Source organism: Talpa europaea, assembly GCF_964194135.1.
Source record: "Talpa europaea genome assembly, chromosome: 13".
NCBI lineage: Eukaryota > Metazoa > Chordata > Mammalia > Eulipotyphla > Talpidae > Talpa > Talpa europaea.
This window is the reverse complement of record NC_140080.1, coordinates 34,619,123-34,645,681: the sequence shown is the minus strand read 5'-3', so window position 1 is coordinate 34,645,681 and position 26,559 is coordinate 34,619,123. Positions and strand designations below refer to the sequence as shown.

The following is a 26,559-nucleotide window of genomic DNA, read 5'->3' as shown; positions in this document are numbered from 1 at the left end:
TAGCATTATATGTAATTATGAAAATATTAGAAATAACTAAATGGTAAGATTGGTTGTATATACTATATGACATGTACATATACAATCAAATTTTGTGAAGCTATAGAAATATAAAGATCTCCATAAATTGATATAGAATGATTTCCAAAATATAGTGTTAGTTTAAAAAGCAAAGTGAAAACTTTTGCTTCTCCCCATGTGGAACCAGCCATATCACTGTAAACAACTAGAAAATTGTTAAAAATATGTGAAAAACACTTTCAGACATTGTCTCAAAATGTATGTTAGACTGAGAGAAGGGATGCAAATGAGATGAGTTTTTGTTTTTTTGCCTGGAGGAATTTTCAGATTATTTTTAGGGTAGGAAAGGGGAAATCTAATATTAATATAGTGGTATTGCTGATTTGAGGAATAGAAATTTAGAGTTTGGGGAGACTGAGGCAGTTATAATTTGTGGGACAGAACATGAGAGAGAATGGAACTACACAAAGAACTCTAGAAATCTGGGTAAGGATCCCCTCATGTGTTTGACAGAATAATAATGTGAGCATGCATAGACTGGCACTCTTCTAAAGCTGGGCAAAGAACAATGGAAGAATTCCTGGAGTTTGCGTAGGGATTGGAAATATTTGAATTCCATTCAGCTAAAGTTGATATTGAACATTCACAGCAATAATTATTTATTTTTAAACCTTTTTTAATTTATACAAGAACTGGGGTACAGGCCAGAGTGCGGGAGGGCGAGAGGATTCACCAGAGACAGAGTGGGGAGCAGAACAGGCAGATGGACTGAAAATACTGCTGAAGGGAGCAGAGGGTGAGACAGGAGAGGTCTGCCGCGTCATGTGGGTATCTCCCTGGCCGGTCAGGAATCAAACCTGTGCTGCAGAGGCTGAGGACTGCTTCACAGCGCTGTGCTCAACCTGCTGTGCCACCGGGGAGGCCCGCAATAATTTTTTTTTAAAGCCCAAACACCTCACAACTTAGCAATAAGACTAAACTAGCCTAAGGCAAAGGTTTCTATATACCTTACTCCACCAATGTTTAAAAACAACCCTTGAAAAGATCAACCTGATCTGCAAATAACTTAATTGGCTTCCCAAACAAATTTCAATGCATTAGAAAGAAAGAGAAAAAAATACAAACACTCAACAATGTAGCATTTACATTGTTTGCAATCCAATAAAAACAATACTAGATGTGAAAATAAGCATCAAATTCTGACCCAAAACCAAGAAAATCATCATTAGAGGGCCTCCCTGGTGGTGCAGCGGTTGAGCGCCGGGTTGCGAGGCTGCCCACAGCCTCTGCAGCGCTGGTTCAATTCCCTGCCGCCGGGTGAGGGTCCCACATGGTGCACAGACCTCTCCTGCTGCCTGCTGCTCCCATCAGCAGTGTATTTCGTCAGTCTGTCTGTTCTGCTCCCTGCTCCCTGCTCTGGCTCTGGTGGGTTCTTTTGCCCTCCCGCACTTCTGACTGTATCCAGTGCTTGTATAAATAAATAAATCTTTTTAAAAAAATCGTCACTAGAAATGACAGAAGTGATGAAATTAGTGGAAATGGGCTTTGTTTTTGTTTTTAAGGCTTTAAAGGAAAACACAAAGATAGTAAGAGAAATGAAAGAATAAAGCAGAAGTTAAGGTGAAAAATACGAAACAGCATATGAAAGGAAAATATCACTAGATGGGATTAGCAGCTGACTAAACACTGAAGGGAAATTATCCAAACTGAGACATGCAGGGAAAAAACACTGAAAAATAAAATGAACAGAGCCTTAGCAACCTGTGGGAAAATAATAAGCAGTCTAACATAAGTGAAATTGGACTTTTACAACTATGTATATGATAATTAATATTTGAATAAATAAAACCCCAAGCTTCTATATTTCTCATCAGAAACAATGCAAGGCAGAAGAGAGAGGAACAATATCTTTAAATTGCTGAAAGGAAAAAAAAGGCAACCAAGAATTCTATAGCCAGTAAAAGTTTCTTTCAAAAACAAAGGTGAGAATGGCACATATTAAAAAAACTAGCAACAACAAATGTTGGCGAGGTTGTGGAGAAAAAGGAACTCTCCTGCACTGTTGATGGGAGTGCTAACTAGTCCAACCACTATGGAGAGCTGTGTGGAGATTTCTTGACCTACTAAACATAGAGCTTCCATATGATCCAGCAATTCCACTCCTAGGTATTTACCCAAAGGACACAGAAACATCAATTCCAAAGAGCACCTGCACCCCTATGTTTATAGCAGCACTGTTTACAATAGCTAAGCTTTGGAAACAACCCAAATGCCCAAAAATAGATGACTGGATCAAGAAGATGTGGTACATATACACCATGGAATATTACTTAGCATTCAAAAAAGATAAACACATGCAATTTGCAGCAACATGGATGGCGCTGGAAGGGGTCATGCGCAGCAAAATAAGCCAGAAAGAAAAACAAAAATACCGGATGGTATGACTCATAGCAGGAATCTAGAAAACTTAAATAAGGGACCAGGAAAATGAATAACTATAAGAAAGTGAAAATCAAAATCAACAAATAACTATGAACAAGAGATACTCTATGGGAGGTGGGGGGCAGGGAGGGGAGGGATTGGGGTCAAAATAAGGGGGTTGCAATTGTATGGGAAATATAAAAATAAAATTTATATTAAAAAAAAGGTGAGAGATTTTTAAGCCAAGTAAACCAAGAAAATCTGCAAACAGCAGATGTGTTCTGCAAGAAAATTAAAGAAGTTCTTTAGTTCAAAGAAAAATGACACCAAATGAAAACTTAGTTCTATGTAAAGAAATTGTGGCAGAAATTATGGGTACATATTATAAAGGCTCTTCTTACTTAAAATAGGATAATGGATTACTTGAGGCAAAACAATACTTATTATGAGGATTAAAATATATGCAGAAATAAAATATGTGATAGCAATACCACAGAAAACCAGAGGAGAGAAATGGAATTTTACTTTGTCTATTGTTAAAGCATATTTACATTATGTGTGAAGTGTTAAAATATTTGAATTACATGATATTTATGGTGATAAGTTAAAGGTGCATAGTATAAACCCTAGAAGAACACAAAAGATTAAAGAAGATATATAAAAAACTAATATCAGAGACAAAATGGAATGCTAAACAATAGTCAATCTAAAATAAGGCAGAAAAGACAAAAGAAGACATAACAGGAGAAATCAAAGATCAAGACAATAGGCTATTCAGATCAATTTACATTAAATGCAAGAAGACTGATTATTCCAGTTAAAACTCAGAGATGGAAGATAGAAATGCAAGACCACTATATCCTGTCTAGACAAAATGCATTTTATATATGAAGTATGGAAAGAGATATACATGCAAACATTAATTATAAGAAAGCTGGAGTGGCTATAATAATATCAGGAAAAAACAGACCATAAGACAAAATATATTAGCAGGAATAAAGAGATACATTTCAAAATGACAAAAAGGTCAATTTATCAAGTGACTAAACAAAGTGCCCATTTATCCAAAGAAAGTTATCAGGGATATTATACAATAATAAAAAGGGTCAGTCCATCAGGAAGACATAGTTATCGCGAATGCATATGTGCCAAGCAACAGAACTTCAAAATACATAAGCAAAAATTGATATAACTGAAAAATAAAATAGAAAAATCCACCATTATAGTTGGAGACTTCACTAATTCGGTAACTATCATAAGAACTACAAGCATGAAGAAAGCGAACAATTTTTTCAACAACTGATAGAATTACTACCATGGATATAGAAGAAATGTATAACAACATTAACCAACAGGACTGAATTGATATTTGAACCAACAAAAGAATACATATTCTTGCAATCATCCAAGGTCAGAAAACAAAGCTCAACAAATTTAAAAGAATGACACACAAATATATACTTTGACCAAAACATTGGAAATTTTCAGTAAAAATCAGTAACAGAAACACAGGAAGACATCCAAACAATTAGAAATAAAAGAACAAATTCTAAATTATCTATGGGTCAAAGAGGAAGTCTCAAAGGACACTTAAAAATATATTGAATATGGGGCCTCCCCAGTGGCGCAGCGGTTGAGCACTGGGTTGCGAAGCTGCCCGAAGCCTCCGCAGCGCTGGTTTGATCCCTGGCTGCTCCCCGGCCACCAAACCTTCGCAGCGCTGGTTCGATCCCCGGCTGCTCCCCGGCCACCAGAGGAGGGTCCCGCATGGCATGCAGACCTCTCCTGCCGCCCGCTGCTCCCCTTAGCAGTGTACTTCCGGTCCTTCTGCCTGATCTGCTCCCCGCTCTGGCTCTGGTGAATTCTCTCACCCTCCCGCGCTTCTGACTGTACCCAGTGCTTGTATAAATAAATAAATAAATCTTTAAAAAAAAAATATATATATATATATTGAATATGGGCCTCCCCGGTGGCGCAGCGGGTTGAGCACTGCGCTGTGAAGCTGTCCAGCGTGGATTCGATGTCCAGCCTCTGCAGCGTGGATTCGATTCCTGGCCGGCCAGAAAGAAACCCACATGGCCCGGCAAACCTCGTCTGCCTCGCCTGTCTCGCCTGCCTCACCCTCTGCTCCCCTCAGCGTGTCTTCGGTCCATTTGCCTATTCTGCTGCCTGCTCTGTCTCTGGTGAATTTCTCACCCTCCCATGCCTCTGACTGTACCCCAGTTCTTGTATAAATAAATAAATCTTTTAAAAAATAAAAACAATAGAACTAATTTTAAAATATATATATTGGATAGAATGAAAACGAAAATTTAGCATATCAATTTATGTTAACTACAACAGTTCTGAGAGGGACATTCACAGTACTAAAGATAAAAGGTCTTTGGGCCTCCCTGGTGATGCAAGGGGTTAAGACGCAACCTTTGAAGCTGTCTGCAGCTTATGTAGCATGAGTTTGATCCCCTGGCAGGCCAGGGAGCAACCCACATGGTGCAGCGGACCTCTCCTGACTCACCCGCTGCTCCCCTCAGTAGATGGAAGTAGTTCAGTCAATCTGCCTGTTCTGTTCCCTACTCTGTTTCTGGTGAATCCTCTCACCCCCTCACCTCTGGCCTGTACCCCAGCTCTTGTATGCATGAATAAATAAATCTTTTTTAAAAAAAAATAAAGACAAAAGGTCTAAAATCAACAAACTATAACCACACCTCAAAAACTAGAAGAAGAACGCAAAATAAAGAGAAAGCAATCAGAAGCAAAGTAATAGTAAATACAGAAGCAGAAATCAATTAAACTAAAACCCTAGTTATATACCCCACATAAATTAAAACATGTTTATGCAAAGACTTGTAGCAAATGTTCATAGCAACATTTTTCATAATGGCCCCAAACTGGAATCAATCCTAAATAAATGTTCAGTAGATGAAAGGTTAAACCAAACATCAACATGAAACACTGAACAGTAAGAGAAATGAGGTATTGATAATGCTACAATATGGATGAACCTTTGAAATATTATGCCTAATGAGTAAATCCAATACAAAAACTACATATATATAATTATATGTATGTTAAGTTTCTAAAAAAAAAGGGAAAATTAGAGACTGAAAGCAGGTAAATGGTTACCCTGTGGGTAGGAGTGGTACAAACAGGTACAAAGAAAATCTTTGGGAGCCTCCCTGGTGGCGCAAGGGGTTAAGACACAACCTATGAAGCAATCCACAGCTTCTGCAGCATGAGTTCTCCCTCCCTCTCTGGCCAGGGAGCAACCCACATGGTGCAGCAGACCTCTCCTGACTTGCCTGCTGCTCCCCTTAGCAGTGTATTTCAGTCAATCTACCTGTTCTGTTCCCCACTCTGTCTCTGGTGAATCCTCTCACTGCCTGCACCTTTGGCCTGTGCCCCTGTTCTTGTAAGCATAAATAAATAAATCTTTTATAAAAAAAAAATCTTTGTGGTGAAGGAAATATTCTGTATAGCTGGGAATGATTACACAGCTCTAAAAATTTATGAAAACATATCAACTATACCCTTAAAATGGGCAAAACTAATTTAAAAGGGAAATAGAAATCAATCAAGTTAAATAAAAACAAACAAAATCAATAGTACAAATACTGGTTCTTTGGGGCCTCCCCGGTGGCGCAGCGGTTGAGCGCTGGGTTGCGAAGCTGCCCACAGCCTCTGCAGCGCCAGTTCGATCCCCGGCTGCTCCCCGGCTATGGGAGGAGGGTCCCACATGGCGCGCAGACCTCTCCTGCCGCCCGCCGCCCGCTGCCCGCAGCCCGCTGCTCCCCTCAGCAGTGTACTTCGGTCCTTCTGCCTGCTCTGCTCCCCGCTCTGGCTCTGGTGAGTTCTCTCACCCTCCCGCGCTTCTGACTGTACCCAGTGCATGTATAAATAAATAAATAAATAAATAAAAATAAATCTAAAAAAAAAAAAAAAAAAAAAAAACCCAAATACTGGTTCTTTGAAAACCAACAAAACTGGTAGATAAATAAATGAAAAACTTAAGCATGAAAAACCAATATCCTTAATGAAAAAGGATAACCATTACAGACCCCATAGACATGAAAAGGAATATAACAGAGGGCCTCCCCGGTGGCGCAGCGGTTGAGCGCTGGGTTGCGAAGCTGCCTGAAGCCTCTGCGGCTCCGGTTCGATCCCCGGCTGCTCCCCGGCCACCGGAGGAGAGTCCCACATGGCGCGCAGACCTCTCCTGCCACCTGCTGCTCCCCTCAGCAGTGTACCTCGGTCCCTCTGCCTGCTCTGCTCCCCGCCCTGACTCTGGTGAATTCTCTCACCCTCCCGCGCTTCTGACTGTACCTAGTGCATGTATAAACAAAACAAACAAACAAACAAACAAATAAATAAAACATGCCTCTATTTTTAAAAAAAAGGAATATAAGAGAATTATGAACAGCTGTATGCACATACACTCAATAATTTACTTTTTGTGTGTGTTTTTTAAAAATATTATTTATTTATACAAGAACTGGGGTACAGGCCAGAGGCACGGGAGGGTGATAGAATTCACCAGAGACAGAGCGGGGAGCAGAACAGGGAGATGGACCGTAGATACTACTGAGGGGAGCAGCGGGTGAAGCAGGAGAGGTCTGTCGCGCCATGTGGGTATCTCCCTGGCCGGCCAGGAATCGAACCCACACTGCAGAGGCTGTGGACAGCTTCACAGAGCAGTACTCAACCCAGTGTGCCACCAGGCAGGCCCCACTCAATAATTTAGATGAAACAGACCAGTTTCTCAAAAACAAGAATTACCTCAAATCATCCAATATGCACTGAATAATCTAAATAATCTATTAGCAAGTGGAGAAATTGAATTTATAGTTTAAAAATTGCCCTCCCCAAATTTCCAGACCCATGTGGTTTCACCAGAGAATTCTACTATAACTTTAAAGAATAATTAACACTGGGCTTCCCCGGTGGCGCAGCGGTTGAGCGCTGGGTTGCGAAGCTGCCCGCGGCCTCTGCCGCGCCGGTTCGATCCCCGGCTGCTCCCCGGCCACTGGAGGAGGGTCCCGCATGGCGCGCAGACCTCTCCTGCCGCCCGCTGCTCCCCTCAGCAGTGTACTTCGGTCCTTCTGCCTGCTCTGCTCCCTGCTCTGGCTCTGGTGAATTCTCTCACCCTCCCGCGCTTCTGACTGTACCCAGTGCATGTATAAACAAACGAACAAACAAACAAATAAATAAAAAACATGCCTCTATTTAAAAAAAAAAAAAAAAGAATAATTAACACCAATTATATACAGTCTCTTCCAGAAAAAAGAAAACACTTTTCAATTCATTTTAAGAAGCCAGTATTATCCAGATAAAACAGAACACACAAAAAAGCCAACTATAATATCCCCCATGAATGTACATACAAAAATCCTTAATAAAATATAAGCAAATAGAATTCAGCAATATGTACAAGGAATTATACATCAAAATCAAGAATTGTATACCATGATCTGGAGTTTATCCCAGGGATTCAAGACTGGTTCAATACTTGAAATTTAATTAATATATTTCACTATATATATATATATATATATATATATATCAATAGGCTGAAGAAGAAAAACCACATGATTATATACATCGATGCAGGAAAATCATGTGACAAAATTCAACACCAGCCCATGAATTTAGAAAACTAGAACTCTGGATCTTCCTTAGCTTAATTAAGAGCACCCACACAAACCTACAGTAAATATGATACTTAGTAGTGAAAGACTAAATTTTCCCTTCATCAAGAACAAAGCAAAATGGCCACTCTCACTGTTTTTATTGAACATAATTCTAGAAGTTTTAGCCAGTGCACTAAGGCTAGAAAAAGAAAGAAAGAAAAGACAGGGGACCTCCCTGGTGGCACAGGGGTTAAAGACTCAGTGGAAATTCAATCCCAGGCTGGGGAGCTAACCCCACACATGGTGCAGGAGTCAGTCAATCCATCTGTCTGCTCCCCGCTCTGTCTCTGGTGAATCTTCTCACTCCTGGCACCTCTGGCCTTCATCCCAGTTCTTCTATACATAAATAAATCTTTAAAAAAAATTGTTGCAATAATTCCTTCCCATTTTATTCTTTTTCAAGATCGTTTTAGCTATTCTAGGGCCTCTGCAGCACTGGTTCAATCCCCGGCCACCGGTGAGGGTCCCACATGGCGCGCAGACCTCTCCTGCCACGCCCGCTGCTCCCCTCAGCAGTGTACTTCTGTCCTTCTGCCTGTTCTGCTCCCTGCTCTGGCTCTGGTGAATTCTCTCACCCTCCTGTGCTTCTGGCTGTACCCAGTGCTTGTATAAATCAATCAGTCAATCAATCAATCAATCAATCAATCAGTCAATCAATTTTTAAAAAAGAAACCCATTGTCCTCAAATCCCCATCATTCCCCTTCCTCCAACTTTTTTTTGCCAACTGATTTTTGACAAAGGCACAGAAATGATTCGATGGAGAAAGGATAGTGGTCATTCATCAAAATGGTACTGAAGTCATTTGTTCTAAAAATGGACTCAACCTAAACCTCACGACTTACATAAAAATTAACTCAAAATGGATCATAGTTGCCAACATAAAACTTTAAAACTTTTAGAAGAGGGGCCTCCCTGGTGGCACAAGGGATTAAGTCTCAGCACTGTGAAGCTATCTGCAGCCATTGTAGCATGAGTTCCATCCCTGGCCAGGGAGCTGACCCGCATGGCGCAGCAGACCTCTCCTGTCTCACCCACTGCTCCCTTCAGCAGTGTATTTTGGTCAGTCCTTTGAGAGTACAGGGGACTGTGGTGACGGTGTATGGGTGCATTGGTGAAGGAAATCCTATGGGGACTAAACCTGGGGCAGGAGGAAGCAAACATTGTTTAACAATGAAAAATGATGTAAAATATATATAAAAAATAAAAAAAACTTTGAACAAAATAAATAGCTTACAGTTTTTTAAAATATCAGTATTATAAAAGACAAAGCAAACCTGAGGGGCAGTTTCATATTAAAGTAGACTGAAGAGATATTACAACTAAATGCAAGCAGTGATCCTATATTAGAAAGAAATTACTCTAAATAATTGGCAAAGATTCAGTATGGGTGATAGATTATCATGTTGTATCAATGTTTACATTCTGTTTTTCATTATTGAAATTCAGTTATAAAATGTCGTTATTAGGAAATACACAATGAAGAAGTATTGGGACTAGAGAGACATATCTACAACTTACTCTCAAATAGTTCACAAAAAAATAATAGCTTGTGTACACATATATAAGTACAAATACACATATACATGTGTTCACACATACATGAAAATAATAAATGAAAATGATAAAAAAATAGGGAAATGTAGCAAAATACAAAATATTAACAGTTGGATGAAGGGTATATAGTTCTTTGTATGATTCTTGTTACCATTGTGTACATTTGAAATAATTTCAAAGTAGATAGCTAAGAAGAAAATTTGCTGTGAAGTTTACTTATAAAAATTACAAAACTACTACTCTTTAATCCAGCAATTTTACTTTTGGGAATTGATCCCACAGATATGTGCAAAATAATGTAGGTATAGTGCTATTCAATGCAGTTATTTGTAGATTGGAAACAACCCAAGTATCAATTTATCAACCAGGGGCTGATTAATAGTGCAACAAATACTAAGCAGCTGTTTATAAGCAGCTATTTAAACAAAAGTTTTCTTAGGTATTAGTAGGGACAGAATTTTATTTATTTAAATTTTTTTTTAATTTTTAAAAGATTTATTTATACATACAAGAACTGGGGTACAGGCCAGAGGTATCGTGGGTGTGAGAGGATTCACCAGAGACAGAGTAGGGAACAGAACAGGAGGGTCGACTGAAATACACTGCTGAGGGGAAAAGTGGGCAAGTGAGGAGAGGTTTGCTGCACCATGTGGGTAGCTCCCTGGTCAGGGATCTAACTCTTGCTGCAGTGGCCGTGGATAGCTTCATAGGTTGCGTCTTAACCCCTTGCTCCACCAGGGAGGCCCAGGACAATTTTAAAGGATACATTGTGGAGTAAAGATAGCAAGTTATAGGGCCTCCCTAGTGGTGCAAGGAGTTAAGATGCAACCTATGAACCTATCTACTGTCACTGCAGCATGAGTTCGATCCCTGGCAGGCCAGGGAGCTACCCACATGACGCAGCACACCTCTCCTGCCTCGCTCGCCTGCTGCTCCCTTCAGCAGTGTGTTCAGTCAATCTGCCTGTTCTGTTTCCTACTCTGTCTCTGTGAATCCTCTCACACCCCTGCACCTTTGGCCTGTACCCCAGTTCTTGTATACATAAGTAAATCTTTAAAAAAGGATAGCAAGTTACAGTATAAAATGCTATTCTTTTTATAAGAAAAGTCAATCAAGGGCCTCCCGATGGCTCAAGGGGTTAAGTCTCAGCACTGTCCAGCTAATAGCAGCCACGGTAGCATGAGTCTATACCCAGCCAGGAAGTGAACCCACATGGCGCAGCAGACCTCTCCTGTCTTGCCTGCAGCTCCCCCTCAGCAGCGTATTTCAGTAGACTTGCCTATTCTTCTCCCCACTCTGTCTCTGGTGAATCCTCTCATACCCCTGCACCTCTGACCTACACCCCAGTTATTGTATATATAAATAAAAATAAATCTTTAAAAAAAGAAAAGCAGATCAAAAAACATAAACATATTTGCCCATATTTGCATAAAGAAATGCTGAAAAGATACTTAAGGGGCCTCCCTGGTGGCGCAAGGGGTTAAGATGCAACCTATGAAGCTATCAGCAGCCACTGCAGCTTGAATTCGATCTCCCACCAGGGAGCTGCCCACATGGCACAGCAGACCTCTCCTGACTCGCCCGCTACTCCCCTCAGCAGTATATTTCAGTCAGTCTACCTGTTCTGTTCACCGCTCTGTCTCTGGTGAATCCTCTCCCCCTCTGGTGAATCCATCCCCCACACCTCTGGCCTGTACCCCAGTTCTTGTATGCATAAATAAAATAAATCTTTTTAAAAAAGATACTTAAGCTAATAAAATGTTTACCTATAGGCAGCACAAGGAAATGGGTGGAAGAAGTGTAGGATAAGGAAGGGTATGACAAGATAGACCTATTAGATTGTTTTGCTTTTTGAACCATATATAACTGTGTTTCCTATAACAAAATGAAATAAAATTGCTAAGATTGAGGCAGATGGCAGATCTACAAGGACTCAAATGGAAAGGCATCCCTGAGATAATATTAACTGGGGAAAGCAAGTTGCACAATAGTGTATATGTATATGTAAAATGATCCTTGTTGGGCAAAAATGCACATTACATTTCCATGAATGTAGAAAATGCTTAAAAGTATACATAATTTAATTTTAACAATAATAACATTTTGGGGGTGATTCTGGAGGTAAGGTGAGGAGAGTGGAATCACACGTCTTATTTTCATAACTCTCTTTTTAAAATTATTGTTTATATACAGTGAAATACAAGGATCTTAAGTTGAATGAGTTTTAGCAAATCCCTATAATCCACCCCTCAATTAAAATAGAGAAAATTTCTCTCCCCTCTGGGGGAAAAATAAGTTCTACCATCACTAGTACTGCTATTTTCAATTTAAAATATTTAATTACCATTATCTCATTTAAGAAATATTTAGTGTTTAACAGTATCAAGCACTGTTCCGAGCATTAAAAATATACTATAGGAGAAGACCCTTTTCACAAAGATGGCGCCAAAAGTAAAGAAGGAAGCCTATGCCCAAAGCCTAAGCCAAAGCAAAAGCTTTGAAGGCCAATAAAGCAGTGCTGAGAGATGTCCACAGCCAGACTCACAAAAAAGACAATCTGCATGTCACCCCACCTTCCAGCTGCCCAAGACACAGGAGGCAGCCCAAACATGCTGGGACGAGCACACCCAGAAGAATCAAGCCTGATCACTCTGCCATCATCAAGTTCCCCCTGACCACCTGACCTTGAGTCAGCCATGAAGAAGACAGAAGACAACAATACACTTGAGTTCATTGTGGATGTCAAAACCTACAAGCACCAGATCAACAGGCTGTGAAGAAGTTCTATGACCTTGATGCTGCCAAGGTCAACACTGACAGATAAGATAAAGAGAGGAAGGCGTATGTCTGCGGCTCCTGACTATGGTGCTTTGGATGTTGTCAACAAATTTGGGGTCATCTAAACTGAGTCCAGCTGACTAATTCTTTTTTCACTATATATGTGTATGAAAAATAAATACATCCTTGCCATCCAGGACCTTATCTTCTTGTTGTGGAGAGAGAGCTGAACACTCTGAAGAAGCAAATGTCAGATATAAGTCATAGAACAAATAATATATATTTTTTTAAAGATTTATTCATTTATTTATTTATACAAGCACTGGGTACAGTCAGAAGCGCGGGAGGGTGAGAGAATTCACCACAGTCAGAGCAGGGAGCAGAGCAGGCAGAAGAACCGAAGTACACTGCTGAGGGGAGCAGCGGGCGGCAGAAGAGGTCTGCGCGCCATGTGGGACCCTCCTGGGGCGGCCGGGGAGCAGCCGGGGAACGAACCGGCGCCGCAGAGGCTGCGGGCAGCTTCGCAACCCAGCGCTCAACCGCTGTGCCACGGGGGAGGCCCAACAAATAATATATTTTTAACAGTTACTGAGGGTTCTATAGGATGTTTAAGTCATCTGTGGCTATACAATCTTCCAAGTATAATATTAAAATCCAACAATTTTATTTTGATGCCATGCATCTTTTATCCCAAACATTATCTATCTGAAGTTTTACAATTTATAAGCAAAAAAAAAAAAAAAAGCTTACAAATTTCCAGAGAAACCTACAATCAGGGCCTCCCTGGTGGTGCAAGGAGTTAATATGCAGCACTATGAAGCTATCTGCAGTCACTGCAGCAGGAGTTAGATCCCAGCCAGGGAGCTACCCACATGGCACAGTAGACCTCTCCCGACTCGCCTGCTGCTCCCCTCAGCAGTGTCTTTCAGTCAATCTGCCTGTTCTATTCCCCACTCTGTCTCTGGTGAATCCTCTCACCCCCCCAACATCTCTGGCCTGTACCCCAGTTCTTGTATGCATAAATAAATCTCTAAAAATAAAAGAAACCTACAATCAAATGAAAGAAAAACAACAACAACAAATTAAAACAGCCTGATAAATTATAATCCAAATAGAATTCCAGAGGCAGAAGAGAGCTGAGTACCAGGATTAGTGAAGAAAAAAAAAACACTAGGGTAGCTCTGCCATGAACCCCAAAACATACCAATATAGAGCTATCAGGAAGCTTATCGTGCTCAGCTTAGTAAGGACCTACTAATCTAAATGGGTTACCACAATGGAACAAACCAGAGTAAAAGAACAGTGATCATATTTCCATCCACACTCTTAATATTTGCACTTGGATGTTTCTCAGAATCTCAAATTTAACATGCTTACAACTCAACTCTTAATTTCTCTGAAATCTATACTCCTCTAGTCTTCCACATCTCACTAAGTGGCATCTATGTCCATTCAAAAACCTTAATTCAGAAATCCAGAAATTGCTCTTAGTTTCCCTCTCTCTTTCATCCATTGTTTATTAACTCAGCAACATTTTATTGAGGATCTACTACTTGTCAGGCAATGACCTTGTTAGATTCTGAAGAATACAATACACAAAATAGTTTTTGCCCTCATGAAGTTTGCATTACAGTCATTCCATTGTGTCTTGTTACATCTATTTTTAAAATATATCTCCAATCCATCTATTTACTTCTATATCCATTGGTTTCCCTTTAATCCAATCTAGCGTCATTTCTTACCAGGAATGTCCCATCTGTTCTTCCTACTTATATTTATAACCCTCACAAATCAATTTACCACATAGCAGCCAGAGTAATATTTTAAAAATTCAAATAATATCACTGCCTTATTTAAAACCATTCAATAGCTCCTAAATACAAGGGCACTTAGAATAAAATCCAGGACCTCTAATATGATTTACAAGGCTCTGCTTTTTTTTTTTTAAGATTTATTTATTTATGCATACAAGAGCTGGGTGTACAGGCCAGAGGTGTGGGGGAATGAGAGGATTCAGCAGAGACAGAGTGAGGAAAAGAACAGGCAGTTTGATGGAAATACACTGCTGATGGGAGCGGAGGGCGAGTCAGAGAGGTCTGCTGCGCCATGAGGGTTGCTCCTTAGCTAGGCGGGAGATCAAACTTGTGCTGCAGAGGCTGCAGATTGCTTCATAGGTTAAGTCTTAACCCCTTGCGCTGCCAGGGAGGCCCCTACAAGGCTCTGCTTTTAATAAATGTACCTCATCTGCTTATTTTCCATTTGTAGCCTCCCTAGCCCTTTTCAATTGCTTACCTTCTCTCTCTCTCTCAGCAACTTTGCAATACTGTTCCATCTTCTGACAATTTCTTCTTTGATCTCCTTGTTACATAGCTACCTTCTACTCATCCTTCACCTCTCATTCTAAATAACCCCTTGCTGAAAGAAGGCGCCTTTAACCCTTTAGTCTAGGGTACCTCCCTATTACCAGTTCACATAACACCCAGATTTTCTTCTTGGTGACATTTGCCAGACTTGTAGAAGACCATGTCTTAAAATAGGGGCTCATTGGGCCTCCCCGGTGACGCAGCGGTTGAGCGCTGGGTTGCGAAGCTGCCCGCAGCCTCTGCAGCGCCGGTTCGATACCCGGTTGCTCCCTGGCCACTGGAGGAGGGTCCCACATGGCGCGCAGACCTCTCTTGCCACCCGCTGCTCCCCTCAGCAATGTACTTCGGTCCTTCTGCCTGCTCTGCTCTCCGCTCTGGCTCTGGTGAATTCTCTCACCCTCCTGCGCTTCTGACTGTACCCAGTGCTTGTATAAATGAATGAATGAATGAATGAATAAATAAATAAATCTTAAAAAAAAGACTAAAAAAAAAAGGGCCTCATTAAGGCAGGAATCATATCTGCCTTGCTCATTGCTGCTTTTTTGGCACCTAGGACAATGCCTTGCATATAGTAAGCAGCTAATTAATATTTGTTATACAAATGAATGGATGACTCACCCACTGCTAGACTACACTAGTGTTTACTCTGTTTTTTTTTTTTTTTTTTGGTGGGTTCTTCAAGCCTATACTACATTCTCTCACATTATAGTCTCACATAATATGAGAATAGTGTACCCTGCACCTCTTAATTTTCAAAAACATATCAAATATATGAAAATCAGTAGTTCTTCTGTAAGCTAGCAATGAACAGTCATAAAATGAAATTAAAAGCATAACTTAGAGTAACATCCAAAACCATTAAACATATAGGAATAATTTCACGAAAGGTATAAAAGGGCACTACACTAAAAAATATTAAAACATTGCTGAGGGAAGTTAAAGAAGACCTAAATAAATGGAAATACGTGCTATTCTCATGGAGTGGAAGTCCCAATATTAAGATGACTCTTTTCCCAATAGATTTAGAAGTTTCAATGTGATCCCATTCAAAGCACCTTGCAAGAATTTTCCCCTCTGGAAAGTTAACAGTGATTTTAATTTACTTTGAAAGACAAAGGACCAAGAATAGACTACCTATAAAGCTATAATAATCAAGACAATACAGTATGAACAAAAATATAGAGAAATAGGTTAATAGCACATGGTAGAGAGTCTAGAAATGCAACCACATTATCAATAAAATTATTTTCAACAAGAGTGCTAAAGCTGTTCAATAGAAAAAGAAAAATATTTTTGATAAATGATGTTGGAAAACTGGACATCTGTATAGAGAAAAAGAACCTCGAACCCTACCTCACTGAGTTACTATCTCACACTACATGGGAAAATGAATTTTAAATATGGTAAATAGATGAGTCACTAGGTGTCAAATAAGATCCCTTTGCTCACCAGCGATAGTCACTGCTTCCTCTAATACACTGCTAGAGCAAGTATTTTATGCAAAATAAAGCCCATGTACTCAAGTTACATTGAGATGCTTGCCTTTTCTTGGTTTCAAAGCTTTAGCAAACTCTTCAAGTACATCTGAATCGAGATTGAGGATACTGTAGTATCTGATTTGCTGAATTCCTTTTGGAGACCAATAGCCAAATAGCATTTATAATAAAATTTATGAAGCTCAAACAGATAAAAGAACTATGCCTATAAGGAACCCTACTGTGACTAACCCATCAGACATACTTTTATGCATCTTCCTACTAACATTCTCTTTCTTTTGACTTAGCAGTAAGTCTCTACACTCTTTCCAGAGTTTCCATATTACCCACTTTACCTAATTTCACTTTCCAAGGGTAACTGTTTTCTTTTTTGTTCTGTATCAGACTGCAAGCTTCTAAATCACTGACAATGATAAATGGGAAATTTTATATGCAAATGTATAGTTTTTGAAGTGTTTGTAAATTAAAAATTCAGTGAAATGCTATCCTAACATCATTTGGATCCATTTGTACAATCACAGTTACAAAGACTAGTCCTTGTACTAGATCAAATTCACTTGAAAGCTGGCCTCCAGTCTCTGCAGCGCCGGTTCCCCGGCTGCCGGCCGAGGGTCCCACAAAAACAAAACAAAACAAAAACAAATTCACTTGAAAGCATTTGAATTGGCCACAGTGGAGTAAAGGGATATGGTCGTTGGTTCTCAGACTGCGATATGAGGTTCAGACTCGGGCAATGGAGGCACCTTGGGCTTATTCTCAGTCATATGGCCCACATAGGTTGGGTGGAAAACTGGTGCCTGTTGTTGATGTTGCCAATGTGTAGGATGATGCATCTGCTGAGGACAGGGGTTGCTTCTACTGGTGGCCCTGATGGTGACATTGTACTCCTGAGCCAGCTCCCAGTCCAGGGCCCCCATCTCTTACAAGCTTGTAGTAATTATTATTGGAAGATTCAATTCTGGAAGGTGCATTTTCTTGTATACATGAATGTATCCAATTCATATTATGTATACATGTCCTCCCTGTTTTCTCCTGAATTTGGACCCCGAGTTTTAAACAGATGATTTAAACAGGTGTAGAATCTTCGGGAATCATTATGGAATGAAAAGTAAAAGTCATCTTTGCGACTGTGTCATTATTATCCCGAATTTCTATCTCGATATAATGGGCAACTGATCCCTATCCCCATCCTTGCTTCCAAAACCATCGTATATTTTTATCTCTTTGTAGGGCAACATACTTAAAAGTTTTTATTTCTTCACTATTGTGCTCAAGGGCAAACTGGACACAGGTACACCGGGCTGCAAGAGCATACTTGATCTCCACTTTGATGCCCTCCTCTGGTCAGTGGCCCTCATCCTCCATTCACCATGGAGGTGTCTGGGGACATGTCATCTCAAGGGCAGACCCCCATATACATTCTGGCTGAAATGGGGGCAAAGAGGGGCTCACAGTTGGCATCAACCACCTGGGTTGTGAGTGATGCTGCTTTGTGGTGGTTATCACTATCTAAGGGTGTCAGGACTACACAATGACTAGACTTTGCTTTTCCAGGTCTAGTGGCTTCTCTAACATAAGTTCACCATACTTGTTTTCCACCATGGGTCTCTTTTACTTCAAAGACAAATACAGAATTGCTGCTGTGTTGTAATTTTGTAAAGGAATTAACTTCTAACATCAAAATCTTCTGCAGGTTTTATTGCAAATCTTGTTCCAGGCTGGATCAACTCAGATATTTGATTCAGTAACACTCCTGCTGAACTGGGAGGTATAAATGTAAGAGGCAAACTATTGCATGTGGCACATCTTTTCTATAGTGTGTGGCACATTTTCTATGGGTTCAACCTGTTACTTGCAAGTAGGCCTCTACTTTCTTAACTCACAGTGAAGTGTTCTTTTACCACCTCAGGTAAGACCTGGACACTTAGCTGGAATCTTTGACAAGGTCTGGTTAGGAAAGTCCCCCCAGCAGGAGTCTGATGAAGCTCCTCATTCATCATTGTTTCTACACTGACTGGTGGTGATACTCTGAATCCCTACTCTAGAACTGCAGCCTGAAGAAATAAGATGTTGAGGCTTCTGAAGAGTTGAGAGCAAAAATGTTTCTTACTGGACTTTGCAAGTTGAAAGTCAGCAGTACTGTCTTATCCATGCAATTAAGTATTCTTGGAAATTTATATCCTCAGTGACTCCACCACATAAAGTCAAAGCAGTGACTTCTTTTTTATTTCTTCCTGATGTTTAAAAGTATTTTCACACTGAGTCTCTTTACTTTGGGGGGAGAGAGTCTTTGCTTTTTTCATATAACAGTGTGGGAATAAACTGAACCTGCAGCTATACATGTATAGCAAGCTTCTAAGACATTTCACAACATAGAAATCTTATGGATTGAGGTACCTATTTTAAAAATTTGACAAGTCTCCAGTTCCTTGGCTTTGCATAGATAAGTCAGAGAGTTGGCTTTTCTCAGGAGTTTGATATAGAGTGAGAGTCCATGTAAAATAATTGGTTTTACACTATGATTTCTTCTTGAAAACCTGAGAAACCACTTTCCAATCATTGAATCCAAGTCTTTTATTGAATATATAGGAGGTTTGCAAACTAATGTGTGAAAAGCTTCAGAAACTTAAAAGATGAACTAAGAAATTATACTTGTTCTCAATGATCTTATACATAGATATTTTTATGACCTCTCAGAGTAATTATGGAAGTGCTGATTTCTTTTGCATATATAAAATTATTTTATTTGACTGTGGTTCATCTGATGACAATTTCTTCACATTTTCCTAAATCAAAACTCTTTTCATTTGGTATCTAGAAAACTTATCTCTGTCAAAGATTGTTTTCAGTTGCCTTTGCCATAGGCTGCCTTTTCCTATCAATATTTAAAAATGTGTCTAAAATGATCTGCTTTGTTATTGATAATTTTTCCTAAAAATGAACTCTAAATATGACATTTTCCAGAAAGTACATCTGTCACTTCTAGTATATACACATTAATTTGGTCAACAGCTCTTTACAACCATGTGTTTGCTTTAAAATTCTTAAAGGCTTTCTTGAGGTATATTTGATATACAAACTTAACATATTTAATATGGAGATGTTTACTTCCTTGAACTTATATTTTCATGAGGAAACACCAGTTTTTCACCAGAACTATCCAATTCATATCACAGCTATTCTATATGTAACTAAGAAAACTGGGATACAATTCCCTCATTTATTATTAGCCTTCTAATTCAGTTTAAAATAATCTCTGGGTTATAGTCTCAGCAAGTTGTACAGTTTCAGCAAGGACCCTAGACTGTTGCTGCTGTAAGGAGTATAATGTATCTTCTAGATTGGGAATGAGGGATACATGTGATAGATTACATTCTAGTTTTAGGTGCTATAAAATATGGTGCTTCAATTTTTAAGTTATAGTTTAACACTCTTAGATTAAGTGACTGCATACCTACTTCCCCCAATACACATAGGAAAATAGAGAAGTCTTTGACATAATTTCATTACTGGAACCCGAAGAAATACAGACATCCAAAACTATTGCCCAGCACTCTAAAAAAACAATCAATAAAAGTCACTATTCGTCCTAAATTATCAGCAAATATATCAGAGCTAAGATTGATATTTTGTGCAGTCATTAACTTAAACTCATTGTGTCCAAAACCAAAACTACATACAGCTTTCAGGTTTTGATGGTCCATTTTCCAGTATGATGATCCTATCATTCCTACTGGAGTGAATTTATCCTTTAAATAGTAAGTGTTATTGGCCCCTGGCTTAGGTTACAGTATGGTTAGTACAAAAAAAACAAACAAACCAAAAACCAACTCTCATAAAATTGTTGCATTCAATAAAACAGTCTTTCTTGGGGCCTCCCTGGTGGTACAAGGGGTTAATACACAGCACTATGCAACTGCCGCAGCCACTGAAGCACTAGTTCAATCCCCAGCCAGGGAGGTGACCCACATGGCACAGCAGACCTCTCCTGTCACGCCCGTTGCTCCCCTCAACAGTGTATTTTAGTCGATCTGCTTGTTCTGTTCCCCACTCTGTTTCTGGTGAATCCTCTCACCACCCCCCTCCAGACCTCTGGCCTATATACCCCAGTTCTTGTATGCATAAAATAAATAAATCTTTAAAAAAAAAAAACAGTCTTTCTCCCATCTCATATAACTCCAAACAGTGCCTTCTCAATCAAGAATATGCCTAGGTACTTAAGATTTTTAATTAGCTTTCATAAATTATTTAGGACAATTTTACTTATACCCACAGGTCATTTTCATGGTATCACCTGGAGAAGCAGACAAATCATTATTTTCCTAACAGAATGTCCAGTGTGCTTACATAGAAGACATGATTCCTTTTTTAATCAACAAGGTAAAATACTACTACTGTTGGGGCCTCCCTGGTGATGCAAGAGTTGTTAAACACAGCATTGTGAAGCTATTTGCAGCCTCTGCAGCATGAGTTCAATCCCCCGGCCAGCCAGGGAGCAGCCCACATGGCCCAGCAGACCTCTCTTGTCTTGCCCGCTGCCCCCCTCAGCAGTGTATTTCAGTCAGTCTGCCTGTTCTGTTCTCCACTCTGTCTCTGGTGAATCCTCTCACCTTCCACACCTCTGGCCTATACCCCAGTTCTTGTATGCATAAATAAATAAATCTTTAAAAATAAATAAATAAAATAAAATAGTAGTTAATTAAGTACATAATATGAACCAGATGGTTTATACATTATCACTAGTCCTCACCACAATGTGTCAAGTTATATATTATTCATATTTTGCTGAAGCCAAAAGAGAGTAAATAACTTGTGAAAGATCACACAAGGAGGAGTTACCTCATTACAAAGCTGCTATTTAATTTAAATCATACTACATCTAATCCGATAATTTCCAGAGCACACACATTTGTTCATTCACTCACTCAACAACTATTAAATGAAGCCTATTTAGCTCAAACTGGAAGCATAGTTGAGGTCACTGATGTTTGAAATATAGCTTAAGACTCATGACTATTCATTTCCCTATGATTTGCCCCTAAACTGCGTTAAGTGAACAGAAATCAGCAAAACTGGACTATATTAAGTTAGTTTCCCAAATAATTTCTATCATGTTTTACTTCTTTCATTTTGAGTTGACCACAGTATGAGAACTGGCCATGTGATAAATAACTTATAAAACAACAGGAGTTACATTATCCTCTGTCCCCTTCAACATTATTTAGAAGGCTCTACTTACTCAATTCTATTTGGAACTTAATATCAATACAAAGTTTGCATTTTTTGCACATAAACTCAAAACTTTCTAAAGAAATTAGAGAAATAAACCACACTTCTTTTATTTGCCCTGGTTGTCAGGACACATAAGGCGCTATGCTAATCTCAGTAGTAGTAACTTTCTCATTTTGGGGGCCTTTGATTATTGTTCATTCCCTAAGGGCTTTCAGCCCTGTTTTTAATTATTCTGAGGGTAGATAGGCAGCAGATAAGGAAAACATGTGATTTCATATCCTGTTACAGAATTCACCAAAAGAAACCAGGCATCTCACAGGTTTTAACCACACTTTCCCAAGAATGACATACTTTAGCACTCAGTTTCCCTTCAATATTCTACAATAAGCAAAAGAACCCCAGGAAACAGAGTCTGTGCACTTTCAAAGAGTTTTCCATGTGTTAAAGTCATAGAAAATGTAACAAAAGAAAGACTAGTGCAAATTTATCAGTGTCAAAAATGCACACAAAATGTAATTCAGAAACTAAATGGTTCACAAAGCCCTCATTAACACCATTTCAGTAGATAAAATGGACAAGAGAAGTATTTAACCTGGAATTAAATACATTCCCACATTATATTCCCAAAATCTACAGGGGGTGAAAAATAACAATCTCTTCAGTTTTTCTTTTGACAGCACACTGTTTGCATATTTCAGTGAGAGATTCTTAAGAACATAATAAATAAACTCACCATATTTGGAAGTTCATGAATGATTGATTTGAGACTATGAAATGACTTAGGACCCTGAAAAGTGTAAATGTATACATCCCTAATGAGCAGAATTACTGTACTTTATGAATTTGTTGGTAATTTCATGTGTAGTTAGAAGCTGCTCTATTTATAACAATTATTAAAACTTTCATTTATACTTTTTATTGAATTATCCCCTCTAGAAGGATTTGTATTCTGAACATGTAATTAGAATCAGATGTTCTACATAAAGCTTTTCATCCAATGTGGGGGCGAGAAGACCGATTAAAAGCAGGAAACAGTTTATAGCTGGTATATTAAATTATAAAAATTGCAGAGCATTAACAGTACTTTATAAAGTGGATATGATTTTTTATATGTAACATATGCAAATATATTTGAAAATGTTATAAATAAGGCTTGAGTGAAGGTAGTCATTTAAATTTTCTGGTGTCTGCTTTATAAATTCCGGTATGTGCTAATTATATATAGTAAGAGATTCTTTGCTCAAAGCTCATAGAAAAATATTGGATATAGACTCACCTGCATTAATACATGATTCTCTTTAGGAAAAACGGAGTCACCTGACAGCAAAAGAGGCTCGCTTTTCTCACAGCTCTCCTGGCTGATGAGCGTGTCCGCATAGTTGGGCTGCGGGAAGATCAGCTGACTCTTCCTCGAGTCCGCGGTGAGGGAGACCTCGTGTGAATAGGTCTGCAGGAAAGCCCGCACCCCGTCCAGGCCCACAAAGTTAGACACAGGCACACCAGCCAACTTGCTTCCTGAAGTGCGGAGCACACGTGACCTGTGCCAGCGCCTGAGTCTGAGCGCCATCAGCACGAGGACAAAGGCCAAGAAGATGCAGGAGATGGCAGCCACCGCCACTACCAGGTAGAGAGTGAGGCCAACGTCATCGGGTTCGGTGGGAGACTCAAGGCTGCTTAGGCCAGCCAGGACGTCTGGGATGCTGTCGGCCACGAACACAGTGAGCGTGACTGTGGCCGAGAGCGGGGGCTGGCCGTGGTCCTGGACCACCACCACCAGGCTCTGCTTGAGCGCATCTCTGTCCAGCAGGGCCCGCGCGGTGCGCACCTCGCCCGTGTGCAGCCCCACTGAGAAGAGCCCTGGCTCGCTGGCCTTGAGCAGGCGGTAGGACAGCCAGGCGTTCTGGCCTGAGTCTCTGTCCACCGCCACCACCTTGGTCACCAGGTAGCCAGGCTCTGCAGAGCGGGGTGCCAGCTCCACACCGGTGGAGCCATCTGTGGGGAGACTGGGATACAGGATCTGTGGGGCATTGTCATTCTGGTCCAGCACAAATATGCTCAGGGACACATTGCTGCTGAGGGGAGGGTCCCCACTGTCATATGCCATTACTTGTAGCTGCAAATCTCGGAACTTCTCATAGTCGAAGGAGCACAGTGCATATAGGACTCCTGTGTCTGAGTTAATGGAGACATAGGAGGACAGAGGTACTCCCTGGAGGGTATCCTCAACCAGGGAGTAAGTGACCTGGGCGTTCTCTCCATAGTCAGGGTCATTGGCAGTCAAAGAGACTATGGAGGCCCCTCTGGGGTTGTTTTCTGTGATACAGGCAGAGTAGGAGGCATGAGAGAAGGCAGGCGGATTGTCATTGGTGTCTGCCACATTCAATGAGATATGAGTTTCTGTAGACAGAGGAGGACTTCCTCTATCAGTAGCAGTGACAGTGAGGTTGTAGCTAGGAACAAGTTCCCGGTCTAGGAGTGTGTCTGTCACTAAACTATAGTAATTTCCATAAGACTTTTCTAATTTAAAGGGCAGATTCCCTTGGATGAAACAGATAACTTGTCCATTTTCCCCAGAATCTTGATCATTTACATTTAAGAGGGCAATCAGTGTTCCTCTAGGAGAGTTTTCCAGAATGGAGCTGGACAGAGAGGTGACGACTACCTCAGGGGTATTGTCATTCACATCCAAAACTGTGATCAGGACTTTTGCTCGTGCAGAATATCCTGCATTATCCACTGCTTGCACTTCCATCTCATAGAATCCCGATTCCTCGTGGTTTAGCTCTCCTATTGTTGAAATTGTCCCTAATTTACAGTCTAGCTGGAAAACTTGGGCCGCCTTGTTGTCCACATACCGGAAGGAATACATCACTTCCGCATTGGCTCCTTCATCAGGGTCAGTGGCGTTTACCACAAGCAGCTTTGTGCCAACGGCCACATCCTCCGGAACGCTCACTCTGTATTCGGATTGAGCAAACGCTGGTGCATTGTCGTTCACATCAACGACCATGACGCGGATGCTTGCGGTACCAGTGAGGACTGGGTCGCCGCCATCCGAGGCCGTGAGAACCAGGTGGTGAACGGCCTTTTCCTCGCGGTCCAAGGGGCGTTCCAGCACCAATTCCGGGTACTTATTCCTATCCGCTCCGCTTTGCACGTCCAAGGAGAAGTGGGTATTGCTACTGAGTTCGTAGCTCTGCAGAGAGTTCTTCCCTGAATCCGGATCCCAAGCGTGGGGAAGGGGGAACCGCATCCCAGTGGCTGCGTTTTCACTCACTTTTATTTCTAATTCGCCTTCCCGGAAATAAGGGGCATTATCATTAATGTCCCTCACTTCTACCACCACTCCATATATTTTCACTTTATCCTCCATCAGAATCTCCAGAATTAATTGACATTTGATAGCCCCCATACAGAGCTCCTCCCGGTCTATCCTGGCTGCGGAGATCAAGCTGCCGCTTCGCGGGTTCAGAGCAAAAAGCTGCGTCCTACCTCTGGAGACGATGCGGACTCCGCGCTCCGCCAGCTCCCGGGGCTCCAGCCCCAGATCCTTGGCGATGTTGCCCACCCTAGAGCCTTTCTCCAGCTCTTCAGGAATTGAATAGTGGATTTGGGTGCATCCAGTCTCCCACAGAATCCCCAGAAATCCCAGCAGGACCAGCCCTTTGCAGTACTGGTGCGGTAGCGCAGGAGTCATTGTGATTTTCCTCAGGGATTATTTCCAATTCTTCCCTTGACCACCAAAGTCAGGATCAGCTCTTTGGCCTGGAATCAGACAGATGGGGCGCAGGAACTTCTCTGCTCGTTTTCCTCTCAGTCCCAGAGATAGTTAGCTTCTTTTTATGTGCGCTTTGTGCTTCAGGCGCGTGCACCTCGAGCCGGACCTCGCCGCTTTCTCTCCCTGATTGGTGAACAGCGGCGCTCAGAGTCTTAACCAATAACTGCATAATCTTGAACTCCGGGAAGGATTTTTGGTTTTTATACTTTAAATAGCTCCACCTACCGTTTTTTCAAATAGAGATAGACGTGGTGCTGACTGTAATTACAGTATTTGGTTTAATACAAACTTTAGTGCCCTTTTAAAATTTTCCCTAAATTTTTTTCATACAGAGCCACCTTCTTGAGATTATCCATAGCTGTAGTTGTATTCTGACTTTTCCAAAGAGGTTTTAAATGATTTTGAAGTTTCTGTACATAGTAGTTTTAACCTTAAGATTTGAGTACACTTGCTTTGTCACCTACCCCGCTCCCCAACATATCTCTTACAGGACACCTCCCTAGAAATTTCCCGTTTTGAGAAATCATATAATAGAATGATTTCACTTAGCTATAACTTGGAGCAACTTTTTTAAAAAAGATTCTTAAAATTGCCTGAATGGAAGAACTACTCTAACAACTGGTTGACACTTAACATTTCTAAATCAAAATTTTACAATACTATGTTAATCTAGACATAAGAAACATTGTACTCATTATCGGAATCACACCTGGTAGGAAGTAAAGTGAAAGACACATTGACATTTTTAGAACAAAATGGAGACATTCCAACTTGCATTTACCAGAAATAAGGATAGTACTCCACAACTCTACCAATACATTTTGAAAGAATCTTTAGGAACATTAGTAATCCAAAGAATATTATAAACTTATCTTTTTCTAGGTAACAAGCCTACTTTCAATTACTGAGAATTATTTATCAACTTGGAAGTCTATCAATTCAAATGAAAAAATTCTTGGTCTTGTACTTTCATGAGTATAAGTAGTTCGATTCTGAGGATAAACATGTTTGTTAGGCACACCATAAAATCCTATCTTTAAAGTAGGAAGAAAATATCTATGTACCTCCACAAAAAGATCAGACATAAACCTGACCCAATATGTGGCCTTCAAAGAATCCCTAGCCAATTGTCCTTGAATATTATCAGTCATTAAATATCCTTTCAAAAAAATCTTTTCTTATGCATTTTCTTCTATTTTGTAGTTAATAGTGTAAAGAAAAAGCATTACAT

The 26,559-nt window shown here is 40.3% G+C and overlaps 2 protein-coding genes across 15 annotated transcripts in view; both read right to left on the bottom strand.

The window, feature by feature from the left end:
- Window positions 1-26,559, bottom strand: part of LOC311182689 (protocadherin gamma-C4) — a gene marked incomplete at both ends in the record, with an annotated part of 166,678 nt that overhangs the window by 38,715 nt on the left and 101,404 nt on the right. The window lies entirely within an intron of this gene.
- Window positions 22,791-25,247, bottom strand: LOC311182832 (protocadherin gamma-A12-like; the record flags this gene model as incomplete). The annotated part of the gene is made up of 1 exon (XM_084251964.1): window positions 22,791-25,247. The coding sequence occupies one exon, from the start codon at window positions 25,245-25,247 to the stop codon at window positions 22,791-22,793; it is 2,457 nt and encodes an 818-aa protein (XP_084108090.1).